This window comes from Sarcophilus harrisii, chromosome 2 (genome assembly GCF_902635505.1).
Source record: "Sarcophilus harrisii chromosome 2, mSarHar1.11, whole genome shotgun sequence".
Lineage (NCBI taxonomy): Eukaryota > Metazoa > Chordata > Mammalia > Dasyuromorphia > Dasyuridae > Sarcophilus > Sarcophilus harrisii.
In genome coordinates this window covers 416,230,818-416,252,854 of record NC_045427.1, presented here as the reverse complement: position 1 = coordinate 416,252,854, position 22,037 = coordinate 416,230,818, and the positions used below count along the sequence as shown (strand labels likewise).

Here is a 22,037-nt window from a genome sequence, read left to right as displayed (position 1 = left end):
GAGGGAATCCAGAGAATTTCGTGATTCTTCTAAAGGTCTGATTTAAATTCTTCCCAGAGTAAATAAAGCCCAGCCTTTGGGATTCACCTCCTTCTCCCAGAAATGGATCAGTCACTGTCCCAATATCCATTACTGGGTCCATTCCAATTCTCTACTCGCAGCCCTCACCTGGATGGTCACTGTGACATTGTCCTTCATCTCCTTGACAAAGATGTTGTAGGAACCACTGACCACAGGGGCCTGGTCATTGATGTCCTGCAGGATGATCTGCAGGAGGGTGGAGCCTGTCAGGTTACCTCCATCTGTGGCTTGCAGCGTGAGGTAGTAGACAGATTGCAGCTCCCGGTCCAGCAGGCTGCCATTCTTAACTGTGATCTCTCCAGAGCTGGGGTTCACCTGAAAGATATCCGCACTATGGCGGCCAGATTAGAGGGGAAGGGGGAAGATTTCTGGGAATGAAGTAGACCAACCTATGCTCCCCCAATAGGGCTGCTTGAAGGCCATTCTCCACTTGAGCCCCGAGCCCACTAATACCTTGTGACTAGGCAGGTACATACCTGCTCCCTGAGATAAGGTGGTAAGTGATGTGTCCTCTGAAGTCAGTATCAGGATCCGTGGCCTAGATGAACATATCCCCAAAGTACTGTCAATTAGCCAACTCTCCCAGGCCTTATTGCCCAATGACTGCCATCCCCTACTCCTGGAGAGCTAAAGTGAGTCCAGAAAAAGGTGACCAGCATGCTGAAAAGATTGGGGATCATGTCATACATTGGTTAACTGAAGGAACTCAGATGTGTAGTGTGGAGAAGACTTGGAGCAAGAGAGACATAATTGTGGTCTTCAAACATCTGAAAATCTGTACTCATTTTGCTTGACCCCAGAAACCAGAGGCAGATTTCTCTTTATGAGAAGAAAAAATTTCCTAAAAATTAGAACTGTCCCAAAGTAGAAAGGACTGCTTTAATAGATGGTGATTTCCCCATCATTGGAGGTCTTCAAGCGGAAGCTGCATGACCATTCATTAGAGATGCTATAGGTAGGATTTCTGCTCAAGGAGGATTTCAGCAGCACATCCTTGAAGGTCCCTTCAGACCGGATATTCAGGGATTCTATCTTCTGACTGCCTGTCTGTCTTTTGCTGTCTCCATTTCCCTGCTACCTTCCTGTCTGTCACATTCATTCATTCATTGAGACAAACACACACATAAACTCATATACACTTGCACAGTTTTCTGGCTCTCTCCTATACATTGTTCCATGTTTCTCATGCATAGATTCTCTGAGAAACACTAATTCCACAATGCGAACGCTAGGCCAGGCCAGCCTTAAGGACTGGGGTGTCCTTTCTCCATGTCTACCCTTCATCCCAGGGAGCCCCTGGCTCTCCTTTTCCATCCCCTACCTTGATGTCCTTGGTAACCACTGTGCCGTCCTGGCAGTGCTCATATACATATAGAATGTACTGGGACTTGTTGAACTCAGGTGCGTGGTCATTAATGTCTTCCACATGGATGGTTACCTTGGCAGTGGAGATCATGTGGCTGCTAGAGTCATTGGCTATGACCTACCTCAGAGGAGACAAGTATTCATGAATTAGCATAATGAAGGAAAAAGATCCCTACTTTTGTGGTCAGAAAGACCTGAATCTTAATCCTGACTCTGCTATTTACTTAGCTGTGAAACAATGGGAAGGTCACACCCCTTCTCTTGGGGAGGAGTGGACTAAGTGATCTCTAAGGTCTCTTTCAGTTCTGTGGTGCTGGATGACTCCCTGCGCATAAGCTATGATGGACCCATCTCTTACCTCTAGCTCCATTATCTGCTTCTGCTCAAAATCCACAAGGTTAGACTGCAAGACCAACACTTGTACCTCTCCTGTGTTCACCACCTTTTCCGGGGACACAGCAAAAGCCATGTGATCAGGGCCAGCCAGGGATAGCAGAAAAGTGCCATTGAGACCCTGGAAACAAGAAAAATATAGGCTCTGTTAGTCGGGGTTCCCCTCCTGCATCTGATCTGTCCTTATTCAACAATGATACTAATCAGTCTCACCTCTATCCAATTCTATTAAGTGAGCATTTATTTACATCCATACATTCATTCTCATTCACCCTCATATCCTATCTATCACCAATCACCATTGTCTACACCCACTCCCTCCAACTCCCATCCAAACGCCATTTACTATTATCTCTATTTATTCTCATTTACCCCTTAAAACCTCCATCCACTTCCACCCATCACCATCTACTTCCTCAGGGAGCCTCCGGCTGGTTTCTGAAGATCCTAATCCTCCCCTAACTTGCTACAAGGTCTCACATGAAAGGGGAGAAGGAGACCTCAATTTGGGTCATAGAAAATTTTAAATGTTTTGCATAGACAAAATCAATGCAGGTAAAACTAGAAGGGAAACAGGTAACGCGGGGAAATTCTTTGCAGAAACAGAGGGAAGCAGTAGGAAATTGGGCTGGGAGCATAGAGACAGTACCTACCTTGTCTGGGTCATAAGCCACCATAGTCAGGTTGCTGACAGGCACCCGGGTGGAAGAATGTTCAGGCAGGTAACCAGTGAAAGTGGATACTGCCTTATCATCAGAGAAATCACAGTCAGGCAGGATGCAGCTGTAGAACTGGGGGGAGTGATCGTTTACATCTGTCACTTTTATGGTGACCCAAGTCTTGGCTTTAGCCTCTTGCCCATAGATGTTGAGATGGATTTCTGTGGCCTGCAAATAAGAAAGGGAAATAGACTGAGAGGCCAGAGCAAGAAGAAGAGAAGGCTGACCACAAGATGGCACTCGCAAAAGGTACAGAGATCAGTGCAATAAGGTTCCCATGCCAATGAAATCGTGGATTCTAGATTCAGGGCAGGAAGAAACCCTAGAAACCATTTAGTTCCACTCCCTCATTTTACCAATTAGGAAGCCAAAGTTAAATGCCTTGCTCATTATCACAGTTAGCAAGTGACTGAGGCAGAATCTGAATCCAAGTCTTCCTGGTTTCACACTTGTTTCATGTTTGGTTTTTTTAATATTTTCATCATCAAGTTCTCATAAGAATTATAGGTTGCAGTGGGAAGAAGTATGGGAACTGATGCAAAGTAAAATACAAAGACTCAGAAAAACAGTAAAATCAATGCAGCAATAGTGGAATAAAAATGGAACAACAATAACAAAGTCTGAATGCTGTGAAATTACAAGCTTTTTGCCTAAGAAGAAATGAGAAAGTGAACTTCAATTCCTTCTTTGCAGAGATGGGGGACTATAGGGCTAGGGAGCCACTGAATCTCTTTTATAAAATGAGATGTTTGGACTAGATGGTATCTAATGTGACTCCCCGCTTTAGATCTATGAGCTTTGATTGTGTCATTCTCTGTGCCTAGGATGCCCTCCATCCCCCTTCATCTGTTGAATTCCTATTCATTCTAGGACACTTACCATGTGATATTGTACATCAGTTCAAGAGGACTAGGACCCCAAACAAAGATGGAAGGTCAAAGAAGGTAAAAGTAAACTATTTAAATTAAAAATTTTTTAATGTTTTGCATACACAAAATCAATACAGTTAAAATTAAAAGAAAAAATAGATCACTGGGGGGAAATTCTTTGCAGCAGGTTTCTCCAGTAAGGGCCTCATTTCCAGCACACATGAGGAATTGATTCAGATTTACAAGAATAAGAGTCATTTCTATATTGAGAAGTAGTCAAATGACGGGCAGTTTTCTTTATTATTATTATTTTGCTGAGGCAATTGGGTTAAGTGACAAGCCCGGGGTCACACAGCTAAAAAGTGTTAAATGTCTGAGGCCAAATTTGAACTCAGGTTCTCCTGACTCAGGCCTGTTGCTCTATCTACTGTGCCACTTAGCCACCTCCTATGGACAGTTTTCTAAACAAAAAATTCAAGCTATAAATAGCCACATAAAAAATGCTTCTTATCAGTCATAAATGTTAAAAATGCAAATTAAAACAAATTTGATTTTTCACTTCACATCCAAAAGACTGGCAAAGTTGACTCAATAAAAGGAAAATGACCGATATTAGAGGGGCTGCAAAATAACAGACATTTCAATGTACTATTAGTGGAATTGGTTCAGCCATTCTGAAAAGCAATTTGCCAGAAAATTAGTAGGCCGTGCAGACCCTTTGACCCACTGTTACTAGTTCTATAACCCAAAGAGAATAAAGAGGGAAAGGATCTAAATATTAAAATATTATAAATATACTATACTACTATAATATTATAAAAATATTATAGTATTTTTTTGTTGGTAATGAAATAGAAACTAAGAGGTATGGATGAACATCAATTGAGGAATAGATGGACAAATAAATCTAATATATAGATTTAATGGAATATTATTATTCTATAAGAAATAATGAAAAGGATGGTTCCAGAGAGACCTGCAAAAACTTGTAGGATATCAGATTGTTTTGCTTTCTTATGGAGGAAAGAGGTAAGGAAAGGATGAAAAAAAAACTTGGAACGCAATTTTTTTTTTTTTTTTCCTGAGGCAATTGGGGTTAAGTGATTTGCCCAGGTTCATGTAACTAGGAAATTCTAAGCATTTGAGGTTAAATTTGAACTCAGGTCCTCCTAACTTCAGGGCTGGTACTCTATCCACTGCACCATCTAGCTGCCCCACAACACAAAATCTTACAAAAATAAATGTTGAAAACTATCTTTACGTGTATTTGGAAAAGTGAGATAATAGCTGAGAAAGAAAAATACATTATATGAACTGATATAGAGTGGAATACACAGAACCAGAAAAAATTATATAATAACTACATTGAAAAGACTTGGAAAGATTTATTTAAGAACAATGACCAATCCTAATTTCAGAAAACCAATAAGGAAGCTTGTTACACTTTTAACAGGGAGATGACAGATTGAAAAGTACAACACACACACACACACACACACATACACATACACACACACATTTGCCTATAACCAGTGTGGTAATTTATTTTGCTTAATTATAAATACTTCTCACAAGGATTTTGTTTTCCTTGGCTGCTTTCTAATAGGGAGGGGGAGAGATGGGAGGGAGAGAAAATAGTTTTTTGTTCATCAAAAAATAGTTTTGTTTTTAAAAAAGCACTAGGCTCATGTCTCATCTAAATAATCCCTATCCTTCAGCACAGGAGTCCACACAAAGTAATTGCTTATTAAATGTTTGTTTATTTGAATTGTTGATTATGATGCTTGGGGAGAATGTTGTGGAGATTTCTCTTTAACTACCCTCTATGGACATACACTCCTAATAAATGTTGAATGAATGAAAGTATCTGTCTCCATCTTGCCAGCAGTTCATACCTAGCCTTGGTCTAAACAGTCACTTCTTCTGATTAATCACCTGCATGCAAGAGGTGGGCTTTGCAAATGGGCTTTCTACTACAGAAAGCCTAGAGACCACAGAAGAGTTGAATTAGCGCCCCAGTCCTTTATTCCAGGATTCCTCAGTTTGGCCAGCCAGTTTTCTTGGGCTCTGGAGACCTGCCCAGATCTCATAGGCCCTAAACCCGGTCTGGGTGTGTAACATTGCCCCCTAGCGCCACCACTTCCAACTCTAAGGTTCTTCCCATCCAAAGAGAAAGGGATAAAAGGAAGTGAGGTGATCTCCCCCCCACCAAGATATGGGGCCAGCCTTCCATGTTTGCAAGTCTATCACACCTCAGAGACACATAGTTCAATTCAAATACACCAACAGTGGGCAAGGGTTTTTGTTTTTTGGGGGTTTTTTCCACAGCATCTCTCTGGAGACAGTGACTCTGAGCCTCTTTCCCAGTACCTTGGGGACCCAGCTGTGATAAAGTTTGTGCTTTATCTAGCCCAGAACATTCATTCATGTATCAGGCCACCAGGTGTGTATCACCCACACCTTTTCCAGCTCCCCTTTCTGTGTGGTCTCCCCCATTAGAATGCAAGATTCTTGAGACAAGTTGCTTGCTTTTATTAGTATTCTCACTTCTTAGCAGAGTACCTAGCATAGAGTAAGCACTTAATAAATGTTCTATGTCTTTATCTATTGATCTTCCTATCTACAATACTATCCACAGACAATGCCCACTTCTTCACAGAAACAGAGATGTGGAGGGAGAAAGAGAAAAGGAGAAAAAGAGGGGGGAAAATGAGAAAAAGACTCCAGAAACCAGCAAACTAGACAACTCCAGTTGGGACTGGGAGGATCTGTGTCCCTTTTTCATCTCTGAACTCACCGTGACCTCCAAGTGAACCTCTTCATTCTCATCTAGCAGTAGTTCCCGATCCAAAAGGTGATTCACCGTGATGACCCCATCCTGCTCCCCGATCTTAAACCAAGGCTTTGTAGAATCTGAACAGAAAGACTGGAGTGAGGGGATAGGGACTGGCAGGCTGAGGGCCCTATCTCTATCCCCAAACCAAGCAGATTTCCCAAGAAAGAGGGACTATGGGTCCTCCCTCCCTCCCTTCCTTCCTTCTTTCCTTCCTTCCTTCCTTCCTTCCTTCCTTCCTTCCTTCCTTCCTTCCTTCCTTCCTTCCTTCCTTCCTTCCTTCTTTCCTTCCTTCTTTTCCTCCTTCCTTCCTTTCTTTCTTTCCTGAGGCAATTGGGGTTAAGTGACTCGCCCAGGGTCACACAGCTAGGAAGTGTTAAGTGTCTGAGGCCACATTTGAATTCAGGTTCTCCTAACTTCAGGGCTGGTGCTCTATCCACTGCACCACCTAGCTGCCCCCTCATTTATTTTCTCTAAATCTCACTGATCCTGACTCTGTGATCCTAAGAAAGTATCCTCAGTGTCATCCTTTTCCCATTCCAGTCTATGAAGGAAGAGAGGGGAAGGGGAAGGAAGGGAAGAGAAGAGGAAGAAACAGACAACAGAGAAAGTGTAAAGGAAAGAGGAGAAAATGAAGGAAGAACCAGTAGGTTTATCTTCTTACTAGTGATAGAGAACTTGACTGGATCATTGATGCCTTTGTCTCCATCCACAGTCTTCAAGGTCAACACCGAGGTGCCCTGGAAGGAGAGGTCACCAGGCTCATCAGAATTAAGGACTTAAGGAAGATCTAGACTACCACAATACCCTACCTTTCCCAAAGTCCAGCCCCCCACTCACCCTCCAGCCCCTGCCTTACCAGGGCTGCATCTTCTCCTATTGAAGCTGTGTAAGGTTCCTGGAGAAACTGTGGGTCTAGATCTGGAAGGTCAATAACTGTGATTGACAGGAAGACTGATTGGGAACACAATGGTTTAACTTTGTCTTGGTCCTACAGAGAATGGCAACACAGACCTGTTCATGAGACCTCCTCTTCCTCCTCTCCCCCTTTCCAACCAGAACACTCCAATCAGGCCCTAGGAAGGCTTCTTTTATCCTTCCTCAATAAGAAATCCTTCCTATACCCCAAAAGGACTTTTCCACTCACCCCTAGGAAGTGTTCAGTCCACCCCCAAATGTTTCCCTTCCCCCAGATCAGAGTTTGCTCTCACACAGGACTGCAGTTTCACTTGGTAGAACATGCTTTTGTTGTTGTAGCTGAGGGGACCTTTAAGGATGATGGTGCCATTTAACAGGATGGAGAAGAGCTGCTGGTTTTCTGGAGTATTGGGGATAACCTGATGCAGGGTAGAGAACAGAGATCAAACAAGAGAGCTCAGCCCAGTCATCATGGGGCAAGCCAGGCCTCTGTTCTGGATCCTGAGGGAGGGTGGGTCTGGCTCTAGATGAGTCAGCTTTGAAGCTTCTCAAGGATTCTGGTCTCCTTTTCCTTCCTTCACCAGAAGCTCATCTCTAGTTCTACTCCCACCCAACACATCGCCCCATCTCTTTGCCCAGTCTTAGGAAACTGAAGTTGAGCAGGGAGCCATAGTCAATTCCTCCCTCCTCCAACTGGTAAATGCTTTTACTACCCCCATTGAAGTTACTAGGGGACCAAGAGGAAATGTTGAAGGTCCCTACACCCTCTAGCTGGAACTGAGATAACACAAGAACACAAGAGTCCTGATAATGTCATAAACCAGCCAACTAACTGGGTCTTGGACCTGGGGAACTAATATTAAGGATGATGGGGGCGTTTCCCCCCAACACTGATCCTTTTCCCAAATCTCACCTTGACTTAGTACAATTGCCTCAGTCCAGTTCAGTAGGGCCTCTTTCATGGGGCCTAACACTAAAATCATGGTGGGGGAAGGAGCATGTTCCCTCTCCTGACATGGACACACCTGAAATTGGATTGTCCTCTGTCCCATCCCTACCCCCACCTCCCTCCACTACTGAATTTGTCCCCCACCCTATATAAGAATTCCTATGGCTCTCATCCTAGTACCCAGTTTAGTCCTTCTACCCTGACCCTGAGTTGGAGATAGAGGTAGAGAACAGGTAGGTTTGAGCATTAGTTCAGGTTCTGCTAGTGACTTGCTATGTGACTGGCCAGTCAACTCTCTTCATCTATAGAATTAAGAGGTAGAGGGCTTCTTTCTAGTTCTAAACCCTCTGTCTTGTATTCAGATCTAAGATCTGATGCTGTGCAGCAAATCACTTAATTGAGTTAGCTATTCTCTAAAGTCTTTTCCACTCTGACAAGTAGATGATTTTGTGATATTTTTGAGGGACCTTCCCCACAAAGAAAGGTAGAATTAAGGCATGTAAAAGGTAATCAGAGTCCTTAGAACATAAAACTAGGATGTCAGCCTGGGGATGGACTTTAGAGACCATTTAATTCTACTCCCTCTTTGTATAGATGGAGAAAAGGAAGGTCAGAAGTGATTAGTCACTGGGAGTGACACAACTGGTGCTAGAGTCCATTTCCTGTGAGCTGTTCTGTTTCCCCCATCAGATACCCCTCTTTCTTCCCTGCCCACTCATAGGCCCGAAGCTGTCCAATGTAGAGGAAGAACATCTCCCAGTCCCTCTTCCCGTTCCTTGCTCCTGGGCTGGTCCCACCTAGTTTGTATGTGAAGACACTACCCTCTTGTGGCCATACAGGAGCAATCCGGCTTTCTGGCTCCTACTTCAGACCCAAGTCTCTGAATCAGTCAGGGGCCAGAAGATTCCCAGATGCACTGCCCTTCCACCCTGGGTGATCTCAGAACCGACGTGACTTTGCTCCCTGAGTGACTCACCTCAAGAATGGTGTAGTTTACCAGGCCACCTAATCCCGTGTCCGGGTCTTCTGCTCTCACTGTGTAAACCTGAGAGCCCACAGGCAGGGTCTGTAACAAAGGGAAGAGAAGCATCAGGAGCCTTAGGAGCTGCCCCACATCACCCCCACTTCTGGAACAGCTCAGACCCCCAGTCCCGGGGCCCTGCTCCGGGGGCAGGAGTGAGGGAGGACTCGGGCCTCTTCCACTTCAGAGACCTGGAAGAACTCCCTTCTAAGGACTCCGGTCCTTAAATCCCCTGTCCAGACCTCCAGGACTGGCACAAGGCCAAAGGGAAATGGCAGGTCCTAGAGGCCAAATCATGGAGGGAGGGGAAGGTTTATAGAGACCTTCCTCATTACTGCCACTTTCTCCTCCACTCTCCCTAGGTTATTTCAGACCTCTTTCTCTCTCCCTCAAGCCTTCAAGCCTCTCTCACCTTTTCTCGTGACCCTTATTCCTTTACTAGAGTAGATGGTCTTGTTTCTTAATTCACCAAAAGCAAATTATTAGATTTAGATCTCCTCATCTTTTCCTTAATTTACAAATATATATATATATATATTCACGGGTCCTCTTCTCCCTCCTTCAAGTCTCAGATATATTACCCCTCTTCACCAAGAATAACCTCTCCTCGATCATTATACACGGCAACAAGAAGACTATATGAAGATCAACTCTGATAGAGTTCTCTTCAACAATGAGATGATTCAAACCAGTTCCATTGCTCAGTAATGAAGAGAGCCATCTACACCCAGAGAGAGAACTATGGGAAATGAGTGTGGACCACAAAATGGTATTTCCACTTTTTCTGTTATTGTTTGCTTGCATTTTTGTTTTCCTTCTCAGGTTTTTTTTCTTTCTTTCTAGATCTGATTTTTTTTATGTAGCAAGATAACTGTATAAATGTGTGTACATATATTGGATTTAACATATACTATAACATATTTAACATGTAGGAAGGGACAGGGGGAAGAAGGGGAAAATTTAGAACAGAAGATTGGACAAGGGCCAATGTTGAAAAATTACCCATGCATACATTTTGTAAATAAAAAGCTATAATAATAATAACAATAAGATTAACCTCTACTCTTGTCTCCTTGACCTGAGTTCCTCCTACTTCCTCCAGAATTTTATGGTCTATTAATCATTCCTCTCTTTTTTCTGCTTCTTGAATTCACCTGGCTTCTTCCCTTCAATCCATAAATATACGCTAGCCTCCTTAATCCAAAAAAGAGCCCTTTCTGTACCCTACAAACTTCTTAAGCTACTGAACCACCTCTTTCCTCCCATCCTAATGTCTTAGAAAGAATGGTTCATGTGCTGTGTTTTATACCCTGTCTCCCTACTGTCTTCAGCCCCTACAACTCCTCTCTCCAATGTGACCAGGGATCTCCTAGTCCAATCTTCTCAGTATTCATCTTTTTCTCCAAAGCATCTGACTCACAACCACTCATTCTTGGATGTTCTCTCTTCCCTTGTCTTTTATATTATCGCTCCCTCCTGGTTCTCTTTCCCCCACCCCTCTAGTTCCATCTCTATCTCTGAAACTAATACTTCTTTTTCCCATGTCCTTAGAACAGAACTTTCCAAAGTGTCATTGCTTAGTCCAGTTTTCTTCTTTCTCCATTCCTTGATAATTTCATTTTCTTGCACAGTTTTAATATTCACTTCTGTGTTAATCATGGTCTACTCAATCTATATCTCTAACCCTGACATCTCTCTAAAGATCCAACTTCTATCTCCAACCTCCTACTAGATATCTGAGCCTGGATATCATCTCTGAATGTCATTATGTTCAAACTGACCTCCTCATATTCCCTTCAAAATCTGCTTTCTTTTCTGACTTTCCTATTACTGTTTCCACCATCCTCATCATCATTTGGACAGGAAAAATCTTCTTCTTTCCTTTATTCCTTATACCTAATCAACCACTGCATTTTGCAGATTCTACCTCCACTATATTTCTCATCCTTTCCATATTTTCTTAGTCCCCAAACCCTCTCTCCATGGTCCTGACACTCAGATCTATGATCTGTCTGCCCAATCCTGATTTTTTTTGTCTTTGGTTCTCATCCCAAATTCCAATTTCCTTTGTCCTGACCTTTACACTTACAAATATCCCATTGACCTCCAGCCAAGACTCTTGAACTTATAACCCACATACCTCATTGATACTAGTAGAATAGGGTGTATTCTGGAAGACTGGCTCATTGTCATTCTTATCAATCACAATGATTTGTAAATCCTTCTGCACCTTTTTGAGGGAAGAGCAGGCCTGAATTAGATTTTAATGATCTCTAAAGGTAATAGCTATGACTCCAGAATATAGATAGTACATAGAATAGAATTGTACATAGTAGGTACTTAATAAATATTGGCTAAACTGGATTTATTTAATTCTAGGACCTGCCAAACCACAATACAGAACCTTCTTAAGGTTTAGTATAGTTTCCCTATCCATGACCCACAATTTGATAGGTCTAACTGAGTGAGGAAGGGACATAACTGAGCTCACTCCTGACCATCCTGGTTTTATAGGTAAGGAGAGAACCAGGAAAACATTGTATACAGTAACAGCAAGATTATGTGATAATTAACTATGATAGGCTTAACTTTTCTCAACAATGCCGTGATCCAAGATTTTTTCCAATAGACTTGGGATAGAAAATGCGATCCACATTCAGAGAAAGAACCATGGAAATTGAATACAGATAGAAGCATACTACTTTCACTTTTTTTGGTTTGTTTTTTCTTTTCCATGGTTTTTTTCCCTTCTCTTATTTTTCTTTCAGAACATGATAAATATGGAAATATGTTTAAAATAATTATACATGTGTAGCCTATATCAAATTGCTTGCTGTCTTGGGGTGAGGAGAGGTAAGGGAGGGAGGGAAAAAAATTTCAAACTCAAAATCTTACAAAAATGAAAATTGAAAACTATTCCAAAACAGATAATTGGAAAAACAAAATATCATTGAGAAAAAAAGAAGAGAATCAGAGTATGTTAGTTGCTCTCAGAAAGTTAGACAAATGATTTGGCAGTCCCCACAGTTTTGCTTTGACATTCTATGTGGATATCAAATGACTTCCCATCCTCTTGTTAAGCAATTCATCTTCCTTCTTGTCTCAGACCTAGGTGCTTGGATCTCAGTGATCTTGAGTACCAAACCAATCTGATTTTTTTTTTTATTCTTGCTCATTTCCCAAACAATGCCTCAGCTAGGGATTGCTCTTTCCTCATCTCTGCCTCAACTTTCCAAGCCCTAGGCATTCTCTCAACATACCTGTGGATTTATCTTATCCCACACAGAAATGGTGACGGAGAAATGGTACAGGGTCTGTGGAAAAGCAAGAAGGAAGAGGTGATGCAAAGCTTAGCCATTGTGGGTCTCTTGGGCATGAACCACATATTTCAGGGAGTAAAACCGTGAAGGATTGCCTAACTAGTGTCCATACTCCCGTCAATCCTTAAAGCCTTCTTCCAGCTTGAGCTTTTCTAGTTACCAAATGTGGTCCATTCCCTCTCAGATCTATCCCTATTTTCCCAACTGTGTTTCTCCCAGAATATCCCATTCTGTACCCTCTGGTCCAGGTCTCCCAGTCCATGTCATTTCCAAATCCCCTAATCTATATTTTCTGCCCAGATCACTCTGTGCCCAGATTTCATAAACATTATGACCAAATTTGTCATCTCCCCACTTTCTATGTTAACTTCCATAGTGAGAACCATTCCTGTCTTAGAATTATTGATTTAGAGCCAGAAGGACCTTAGAGATTGTTATGCCAAAGTTCCCTTTTAATGGGGTGACCAGTTCCTCCAATTGTCCTATTTCGTAATTCTGCCTTAGGTTATGACCGTCCCCTCTTAATGGTTGAGATAAAGGTTTTATAGACATTCCTTAATGTCATTAGAATATCAGTAATCTCCCTATCCTAGGTTATCCCCACCTAGGTCTCTCCATTATGTCATTGTTCTTGTTATTCCATAAAAGGCTTGCTGTCTCGATACTTGGGGCTAGACTCTTTGAGATGATAGTCTCCTCTAGCCCTGGGATGAACATGGATGCATTGGTCCCTGTATTTCTCTCCATTTAATAAATTATTGAATTGGTCTCTTAATCTCTGTCTTGCTCAGTTTCTTCGGCATTACAGAGATCATCTAGTGCAATATCATCATCTGATAAGTGAGGAAACTAAGATCCAGAGAGATAAAATAACATGCCCAGGTTCACACATCTAATAAGTGTTTGAGGTATTTTTTGTATCAAGCTTCTCTTTTAAAGGCCTCATTCCTAAAATATGTAGGAAACTGAATCAGATCTATAATATGGTCGTTTCCCAACTGATAAATGGTCAAAGTATATGAACAGAAAATTTTCAAATGAATAAATCAGAGCTATGTATAGTCATCTGAAAAAAAATGTTCTAAATAACTATGGATTAAAGAAATATAAATTAAAACAATTCTGAACTACCACTTCAAACTCATCAGATTGGTTAATATGACAGAAAAAAAGGAAAATGATAAATGTGAGAGAGGATGTGGAAAAATGGGGATACTAATACACTGCTGGTGTAGTTGTGAACCAGTTCTTCAGGGCAATCCAGACTTATGTCCAAAAGTTATAAAACTGAATAAACTTTGATGCAGCAATACTACAACTAGGTCTGAATCCCAAAAAGATCTAAAAAAAAAAAAAAAAAAAAAAAAAGGAAAAGGAACTATATGGACAAAAATATTTATAGCTGCGCTTTTTTGGTGACAAAGAACTGGAAATTAAGGGGATGCTTCTCTATTGGGTAATGGCTGAACAAGTTGTAGTATATGATTGTGATGGAATACTATTGTGCTATAAGAAATGATGAGCAGGATGCTTTCAGAAAAACCTGGCAAGATTTACATGAACAGAGGCAAAGTGAAGTGAGCAGAACCAGGAGAACAAAAAACACAGTAACAGTAATACTGTACAAGTCTACTATGAAAGACTTAACAATACAATACAATGATTCAAGATAATTCTGAAGAACTTATTTAAAAAATGCTATTCACTTCCAGAGAAAGAACTGATCTAAATGCACATGGAAGCATAATTTTCTCACTTTAATTTTCTGGGGGTTTTTTTGGCAACATGGTTAATATGGAAATATGCTTTGCATAATTTCATGTTATAATAAATATCACATTTCTTGACTTCTCAATGAATAGGGGAGAGGTAGGTCTGAGAGAAAGAATTCAGAACTAAAACTTTTTAAAGATGAATGTTTTAAATAAATAAATAATTTTTTTTAGATGACTAAGGTGACATTTGAACCTAGGTTTTCCTGGCTCCAAATATATGCCTCCTCTCATGGTATTGCTCTGTGCCAGGGCAGTCCTAACCCTTAATGTTTTCTATGCTGTCTTTCCCTCCAGCTTTCCTTCCAGTTTTCAACCAGTGACTGTTCCCATCTTAATCCCAAGCTTTTACCTCATAATCCAAAGGACTGTTCAGTTTCACCTCCCCTGTGGTCTCATCGACACCAAAGAAATAGGCATAACGACCACCCAGACTGAATATCAGAGCGTCATTATCTGCATCTGTGGCTGTAATCCAGAAAGCTACATCCCCTGGAAATGGAGAGTAAAAAGAGCTGAGATCTCTCTCTCTTCCCCCCTCCCCCTCTCTCCCTTCTTCTCTTTCTCTCTCTCTCTCTCTCTCTCTCTCTCTCTCTCTCTCTCTCTCTCTCTCTCTCTCTCTCTTTCTTTCTCTCTCTCTCTGTTCTCTCTGTCTCTCTTTCTCTCTCCTTTCCCTTCCTCCCCGTCCCTACCTTCTTCCTTCCCTCCTCTCTCCCTCTCTTTTCTCCCTCTCTTTTTCTCTCCTTCTCTTTCTTTTGCCCTCTTTTCCTCCTCCCCTCCCTCCTTCCTACTTCCTTCTTCCCTTCTCTCTCTTTCTCTCTTTCTCTGTCTCTCTGTCTCTGTCTCTCTGTCTCTCTCTTTCTCCCCGCTCTTTCCTCCTCCTCTCTCCCTCTCTCTCTGTCTCTCTCTGTGTGTGTTTCTCTGTGTCTCTGTCTTTCTCTGTCTCTCTGTCTACGTCTTTCTCTCTCTCCTCTTTTCCCCTCCCTCCCTCCCTCCCTCTTTCCCTCTCTCTCTCTCTGTCTCTGTCTCTGTCTCCCCCCCCCCCACTCACATACATACACACACACACACACACACACACATACACACACACACAATTTCCCTTAAAGTTGACCCCTGGGTCTGAGTGGGAGGCAGAGCATGACCTTAAAAGAGCTTCTGGGAACATCTGGGTTTTGCAGATAGATTCATGGTTTATTAGGACTAAAAAGTACTTTGGAGGTCAACAGATTCTAGAATGTCAGAGCTAGGTACAACTTGAGAATCGGCACTTATTAAGTGTGTGTTGCTTGATGATTTAATGCAATGTTAGAATAAATAATATAGGCTAGTAGAGTCATAAGGAATTCTGGGACACAAAATGTCAGAGGTGGAAAGTGCTTTAGGCATTATTTAGTGCCCTAGATTTGGGTCTAACCTCCTAATTTTTATAGGACAGAAAATGAGGCCTAAAGAAGGGAGTCAACTTATTCAAGATGACACAGTGAGTATATGGCAGTATAGCAAATTATGGTATAGCAGCACAGTAGCATGGCAAAGCAATGAACATAGGTCATGGGCTTTTTATTCCGGTGTTCTTTCCATTGCCCCATCTTGACTCCTTTATGGAATCACAGAGGACCAGAGCAGAGACCAACAGAAAAATTCTTAGATAACTCAGGCCCCTAGTTATGCTTCCACAAGAGTCCCCTCATGAAAAAGGTTTCAGGGTACCTGGAGGAACACATTTGGAAATGATCTTTAAAAATTCCCAAACTGAAAAGCATAAGTTTTTCTTTTCACGATAGCTCAAAGAAGAGCTAGAGAGACAGATAATCCAAGGATTTTAGTCAAGCCCCTTCCCAATGGCCTCAATTTCCCGATCTGTAAAATGAGAGTTGAGCCAGATAATTTTTAAGGTCTTTTGAGAAATAAGTCAACTACTGTTTAACATCTGAGGAGCAGGGATGATTTGTAGTCAACGGTGCAGGCACAAATGGAAATGGAGTCACAGTGCTGTCCCTTGTCTTGTGGGATAATTTCAGCCCTTTGTTGCATTCCTGTACCTTGGGCCAATCCATCCATCTTAACATAACAGGTACTCACCCACAGGCAGGTCCTCAGGCACGCGAGCTACAGTCATGTTATTGGTGAAACTTGGAGCTTTGTTCCCATGCACTGCAAAGGCAACACTGAGTATTGAGCCCTAAGCCCTGTGACCTGAGACTTTGCTTCCCAAGACTTCATCTCCAACCTTGAATCTGGCTCTAAGCTCAAAGTCTAAATCTCAGAATGCTCAAGTTTCAGTCCCCTGCCCTGCCCCTTATTCTGGTACCCACCCTGAGTTCTGCATCCCAGCCACTCCCAGTCCCAGCCCCTCATCCTTATCCCTAGCCTCCAGAAATCCCAGACTTCAGTTCTGATCATAATGCTGCCCTCTCATCAGCCTTGCTCCCTGAGCTTTCTTTAAATTATGATTTTACAAATCCTATCCTCCAACCCTGCTCCTAATTCTGACATAACTTCCCAAGCATCAGCTTCCCAAAGCAATCTTCCCAGCCCTGTCTCTGACACACTCTCTTGCTGGGAAGGACAACAGTCTCTCCTGTCCATTACACCGTCTGGGCATGGGACTGGGCCCATTATTTGGAAGTGGAGGCTCTAGGAAGAAGTTCAAACTCTAGGGGGCAATTCCATAAACCCAGGGCGATAAAGATATCCCTCCCAGAAGGCCCTTAGAGGGCTGGGCATAGTGATTTTGGACCCCACAGGTAAATTTTCCCAGGCTGGCTACTGACTTTCAGGAACTCCACAGAGAATACCAGTGGGAGAGCAAGTTCTTAAGGCATCAGTATACCACCAGTCACAAAGGAAAAAGAGGGGGAAAGAAGGGGAATTCCTACCAGAGACCAAGAGACAGGGCAGAAGCACCATCAGGCTCCAGGCCATCCTCCCTGCAGAAAAGAAAAGATTTCTATATAATCATCCAAATAAAATTCCTTCTTCTGATCCCAATTTTACCACTGAGAACAAAACACCCTAGGCTGGATACCCACAACCTATTCCTGAAGACACATTCACTCAATTTTGACCATTGTTTCTCCCCTAAACCTCTTTACCTCCAGTAGCTAGGGGGTCTGTGCCCAAACGAAATAACACTATCTCTGCTGCATCTTTTTCATGATTTTTAAAATGTTTCTTTTGTTAAGTGAGTTCCACTACAAAGTCCAGAGAAAATCATTGCTCAACTCTTCAATTGAATGAAATATCAATTTAGCACCTCCTAGAAATAGGGTAGAGCCAAGATGGCAGAATGAGTTCAGAATTCTTGCCAAGTTCTTTCTACATACCTGTCTATAAGCTATATATTGATATATGCCCTAGGAGGACAATAATAAGATCTCTCCTTGGATCATACCACTATGGAAACACAAAAAAATGTACAGGTCCCTAGATCCCTGGATATATCAATGAAAGAAACAGAAGGACATAAAGACCAAGCCAGGCCAGTCATTCCCCTCTCCTTCCCAAAAGCTGAGCAGAGTCCATAATATAAAGTAAAAAAATAGGCAAAAAAAGTTGGCCATATAAATAACTTGGCCATATAAACTTATTAGGGTGATAGAGAAGCTCAAGGCACAAACTTAGAAAAAAACAATGACTTGAAAATATCTACCTCAAAGAAAAATGCAGATAGAACACAAATCCAACAAGGATTCCTAAAAGAGCTAAAGAAATATCTTTAAAACATGGGGGAAAGGATTTTAAAAATCAAATAAGAGCAACAAAGAGAAAAACTGAGAAAAGAAATGAGAGCTATGCAAGAAAATTATGAAAATAAAATTAAGCTTAGAAAAATGCACAAAAATATTGAAGAAAATAACTCCTTAAAAATTAGAATCAGTCAATTGGAAGCTAATAATTCCATAAGAAATCAAGAAATAATAAAATGAAATCAAAAGAATGAAAAATAAAATAAAATGTGAATTATCTCATCAGAAAAACAACTGACCTAGAATATAAATCAAGGAGAGATAGTTTAAGCATTTTTATAGTACTTGGAAATCAAGATGAAGAAAAAAATCTAGACATATTTCAATAAATTACAAAGGAAAAACTGCCTATGTATCCTAGAGCTAGAAAGGAAAGTAGAAACTGAAAGAATCTACCACTTACTTCCTGAAAGAAATCTCAAAATGAAAACTCCCAGGAATATTATAAGCAAACCTAGGACTCTCAGGTCAAAGAAAAAATACTACAAGCATTCAGAAAGAGATCATTTAAATATCATGGAACTATAGTCAGGTTTAGCATAAGTTTAGCACTTATCACTATAAAGGACCAAAGGAATGTAATGTTCCAGAAAGCATAAAGAGCTAGGATTGTAACTAAGAATAGCCTTATATTACATATATATATATATATATATATATATATATATATATATATATATATATATATATATTTATATTACATATATATTACATATATTACTTATATTACATATATATATGTAATATAAGTAATATATGTAATATATATATACACATATACATATATATATTATAACCCCAGCAAAACTAAGTAAAATCATACAAGAGGAAAAATACATATTTAATGAAACATAGGAGTTTCAAGCATTCCTGATGAAAAGACAAGAGGTAAATAGAAAATATAATATCTAAACCCAAGACTTAAAGAAAAATAAAGAGGCAAACATGAGAAATCTACAGGGACCTAAGGTTAAACTGTTTATATTCTTTTTTTTTAAATTTAATAGCCTTTTATTTACAGGATATATGCATGGGTAACTTTACAGCATTAACAATTGCCAAACCTCTTGTTCCAATTTTTCACCTCTTACCCCCCCACCCCCTCCCCTAGATGGCAGGATGACCAGTAGATGTTAAATATATTAAAATATAAATTAGATACACAATAAGTATACATGACCAAACTGTTATTTTGCTGTACAAAAAGAATCAGACTCTGAAATATTGTACAATTAGCTTGTGAAGGAAATCAAAAATGCAGCTGGGCATAAATATAGGGATTGGGAATTCAATGTAATGGTTTTTAGTCATCTCCTAGAGTTCTTTTTCTGGGCATAGCTGGTTCAGTTCATTACTGCTCCATTAGAAATGATTTGGTTGATCTCGTTGCTGAGGATGGCCTGGTCCATCAGAACTGGTCATCATATAGTATTGTTGTTGAAGTATATAATGATCTCCTGGTCCTGTTCATTTCACTCAGCATCAGTTCGTGTAAGTCTCTCCAGGCCTTTCTGAAATTATCCTGTTGGTCATTTCTTACAGAACAAACTGTTTATATTCTTATATTGAAAGATGATACATGGAACCACTAAGAAATTATTATTAAAACAGTTAGAAAGAGTCTACTCAGAAGGCCTGAATGTGAGTCAATTATATTGGGATAGAATGGTGTATTATATTTTTCTCAAAAGAAGAATGAAATAATAATTGTGGAAATATGTATAGAAGAATTGCACATGTTTAACATATATTGGATTACTTATTATCTAGGGGAAAGGGGGGGAAGGGAGGGAGAAAAAATTTGGAACACAAGATTTTCCAAGGGTGAATGTTAAAAACTATGCATATGCTTTGAAAATAAAAAGCTTGGAAAAAAGAAAAAAGAATGCAAGTGACAAATATGGAAATATGTTTACAAGAATTGCAAATGTTTAACCTATATTGGATTGCTTGCTATCTGGGGGGGGGGGAGAGGGAGAAAAATTTGGAACAATAGGTTTTGCTTTAGATGAATGTTGAAAATTATCTTTTCATGTGTTTGGAAAAGTAAGATACTATTTTTAAAAAGAATGCAAGAGTAAGAAAGAAGGGTACAATGAGAAAAAGAGAAGGAAAAGAAAGATGGGGGAAATTATCTCATATAAAAGGTACACAGGAAGAGTGTTTATAATGGAGGGGAAAGGGGAGAGAAGACAATACTTGGATCTTACTCTCATATGACATTTGAACTGATTTAAGGAAAGAAGGGAGTGTGTATACATGTACATGTATATACACATATGTACTTACATGTGTGTACATGTATAACATACTTACTTGTATAAACTCACAATGAATGACATTAGAAATTCATATTATATTTTATCATATTTAATGTACTGAACTACCTGCCATCTAGGGCAGGGAGTAGGAGGAAGGAGGGGAAATTTTGGAACAAAAGGTTTTGCAAGGGTCAATGTTGAAAAATTATCCATGCACATATTTCATAAATAAAAATCTTTAATAAAAAAATACAGTCTTAAAAAAAGAAATTCATATTAACCAACAGAGAAGTAGGAGGGGTAGGAGCTAAGAGAAAGGAGGAGAGACATGAGCAAGGTAGATTAAGGGAGGCAGTGATCAGAAACAATAAAATTTTGAAGCAGGGTCAGGGTAAAAAAGAGAAGGGTAAATAGAAGAGAATAAGACAGTGAGAAATATAGAGTTAACAATCATAACTGTGAATAGGAATGGGATGAATTTGTCCATAAAACAAAAGAGGATAGTAGAATGGATTCAAAACCAGAATCAAGAAATGTATTGTTTATAAGAAACACTTGAAAGCCACTCACAGTGTTAAAATAAGGAGCTAGTGGCAAATCTATTATGCTTCAGCAGAAGTTAAAAAAAAAAAGTTAGGATAGCAATCATGATTTCAGGCAAAACCAAAATAAATGGATTTAATTAAAAGAGATAATCATGGAAACTATATATTGCTAAAAAAAATACGACATAAGTAATGAAATAATAGGAGTATTGAAGATATATGTACCAAATGGCATAACAACCAAATTCTTGAAGGAAGTATTAAATGATCTGAAAAAGGAAATAGATGGTAAACCTCAAGTTATTCCTTTCAAGTCTGGATTTCACAAAATATACAAGAAATAAACTAAGGAGAGGAGCAGAATTTTAGAAAAGTTAGATATCATAGACTTATGGAGAATGGGAATAGTAAGAAACATGCATATTTCTAAGCTGTGCATGGCATCTTCACAAAAATTGATCATATATTAGGACATAAAAACCTCACAAATATAGAAAAGCAAAAATATGCCTCTTTTGAATTATAATGCAATAAAATTACCTACATTAAAGAACCTGTGAAGCATAGATTAAAAGTTAATTACAAACTAAGTAATCTAATCTTAAAAAATAAATGAGTTAAAGGACAAGTCATAGAAACAATAATTTCTTTTTTTTTTTCCAGACAATATGTAGGAAGTTTATTTTTTTTTATTTTTATTTTATTTTTATTTTTATTTAATAGCCTTTTATTTACAGGATATAAACATGGGTAACTTTACAGCATTAACAATTGCCAAACCTCTTGTTCCAATTTTTCACCTCTTACCTCCCCCCACCCCCTCCCCTAGATGGCAGGATGACCAGAAGATGTTAAATATATTAAAATATAACTTAGATACACAATAAGTATACATGACCAAAACATTATTTTGCTGTACAAAAAGAATCAGACTCTGAATTATTGTACAATTAGCTTGTGAAGGAAATCAAAAATGCATGTGTGCATAAATATAGGGATTGGGAATTTAATGTAATGGTTTTTAGTCATCTCCCAGAGTTATTTTTCTGGACATAGCTAGTTCAGTTCATTACTGCTCCATTAGAAATGATTTGGTTGATCTCGTTGCTGAGGATGGCCTGGTCCATCAGAACTGGTCATCATCTAGTATTGTTGTTGAAGTATATAATGATCTCCTGGTCCTGCTCATTTCACTCAGCATCAGTTCTTGTAAGTCTCTCCAGGCCTTTCTGAAATCAT

General features: G+C 39.9%; 1 protein-coding gene across 1 annotated transcript in view; it reads right to left on the bottom strand.

Annotated features, from left to right (window-relative positions):
• CDHR2 (cadherin related family member 2) overlaps positions 1–22,037 on the bottom strand; it is a 59,808-nt gene that overhangs the window by 16,979 nt on the left and 20,792 nt on the right. Inside the window, exons 2-16 of the mRNA XM_031953731.1 lie at positions 17,123–17,173; positions 16,326–16,397; positions 14,593–14,732; positions 12,409–12,462; positions 11,289–11,378; positions 9,104–9,193; positions 7,472–7,597; positions 7,120–7,251; positions 6,925–7,000; positions 6,225–6,340; positions 2,493–2,726; positions 1,805–1,960; positions 1,403–1,564; positions 558–619; positions 169–412 (exon numbers count right to left, since the gene is read on the bottom strand). Of these exons, the coding sequence (XP_031809591.1) occupies positions 169–412; positions 558–619; positions 1,403–1,564; positions 1,805–1,960; positions 2,493–2,726; positions 6,225–6,340; positions 6,925–7,000; positions 7,120–7,251; positions 7,472–7,597; positions 9,104–9,193; positions 11,289–11,378; positions 12,409–12,462; positions 14,593–14,732; positions 16,326–16,397; positions 17,123–17,168 (1,800 nt within the window). The 5' untranslated portion in view covers positions 17,169–17,173. The remainder of the gene's footprint in view (positions 1–168; positions 413–557; positions 620–1,402; positions 1,565–1,804; positions 1,961–2,492; positions 2,727–6,224; positions 6,341–6,924; positions 7,001–7,119; positions 7,252–7,471; positions 7,598–9,103; positions 9,194–11,288; positions 11,379–12,408; positions 12,463–14,592; positions 14,733–16,325; positions 16,398–17,122; positions 17,174–22,037) is intronic.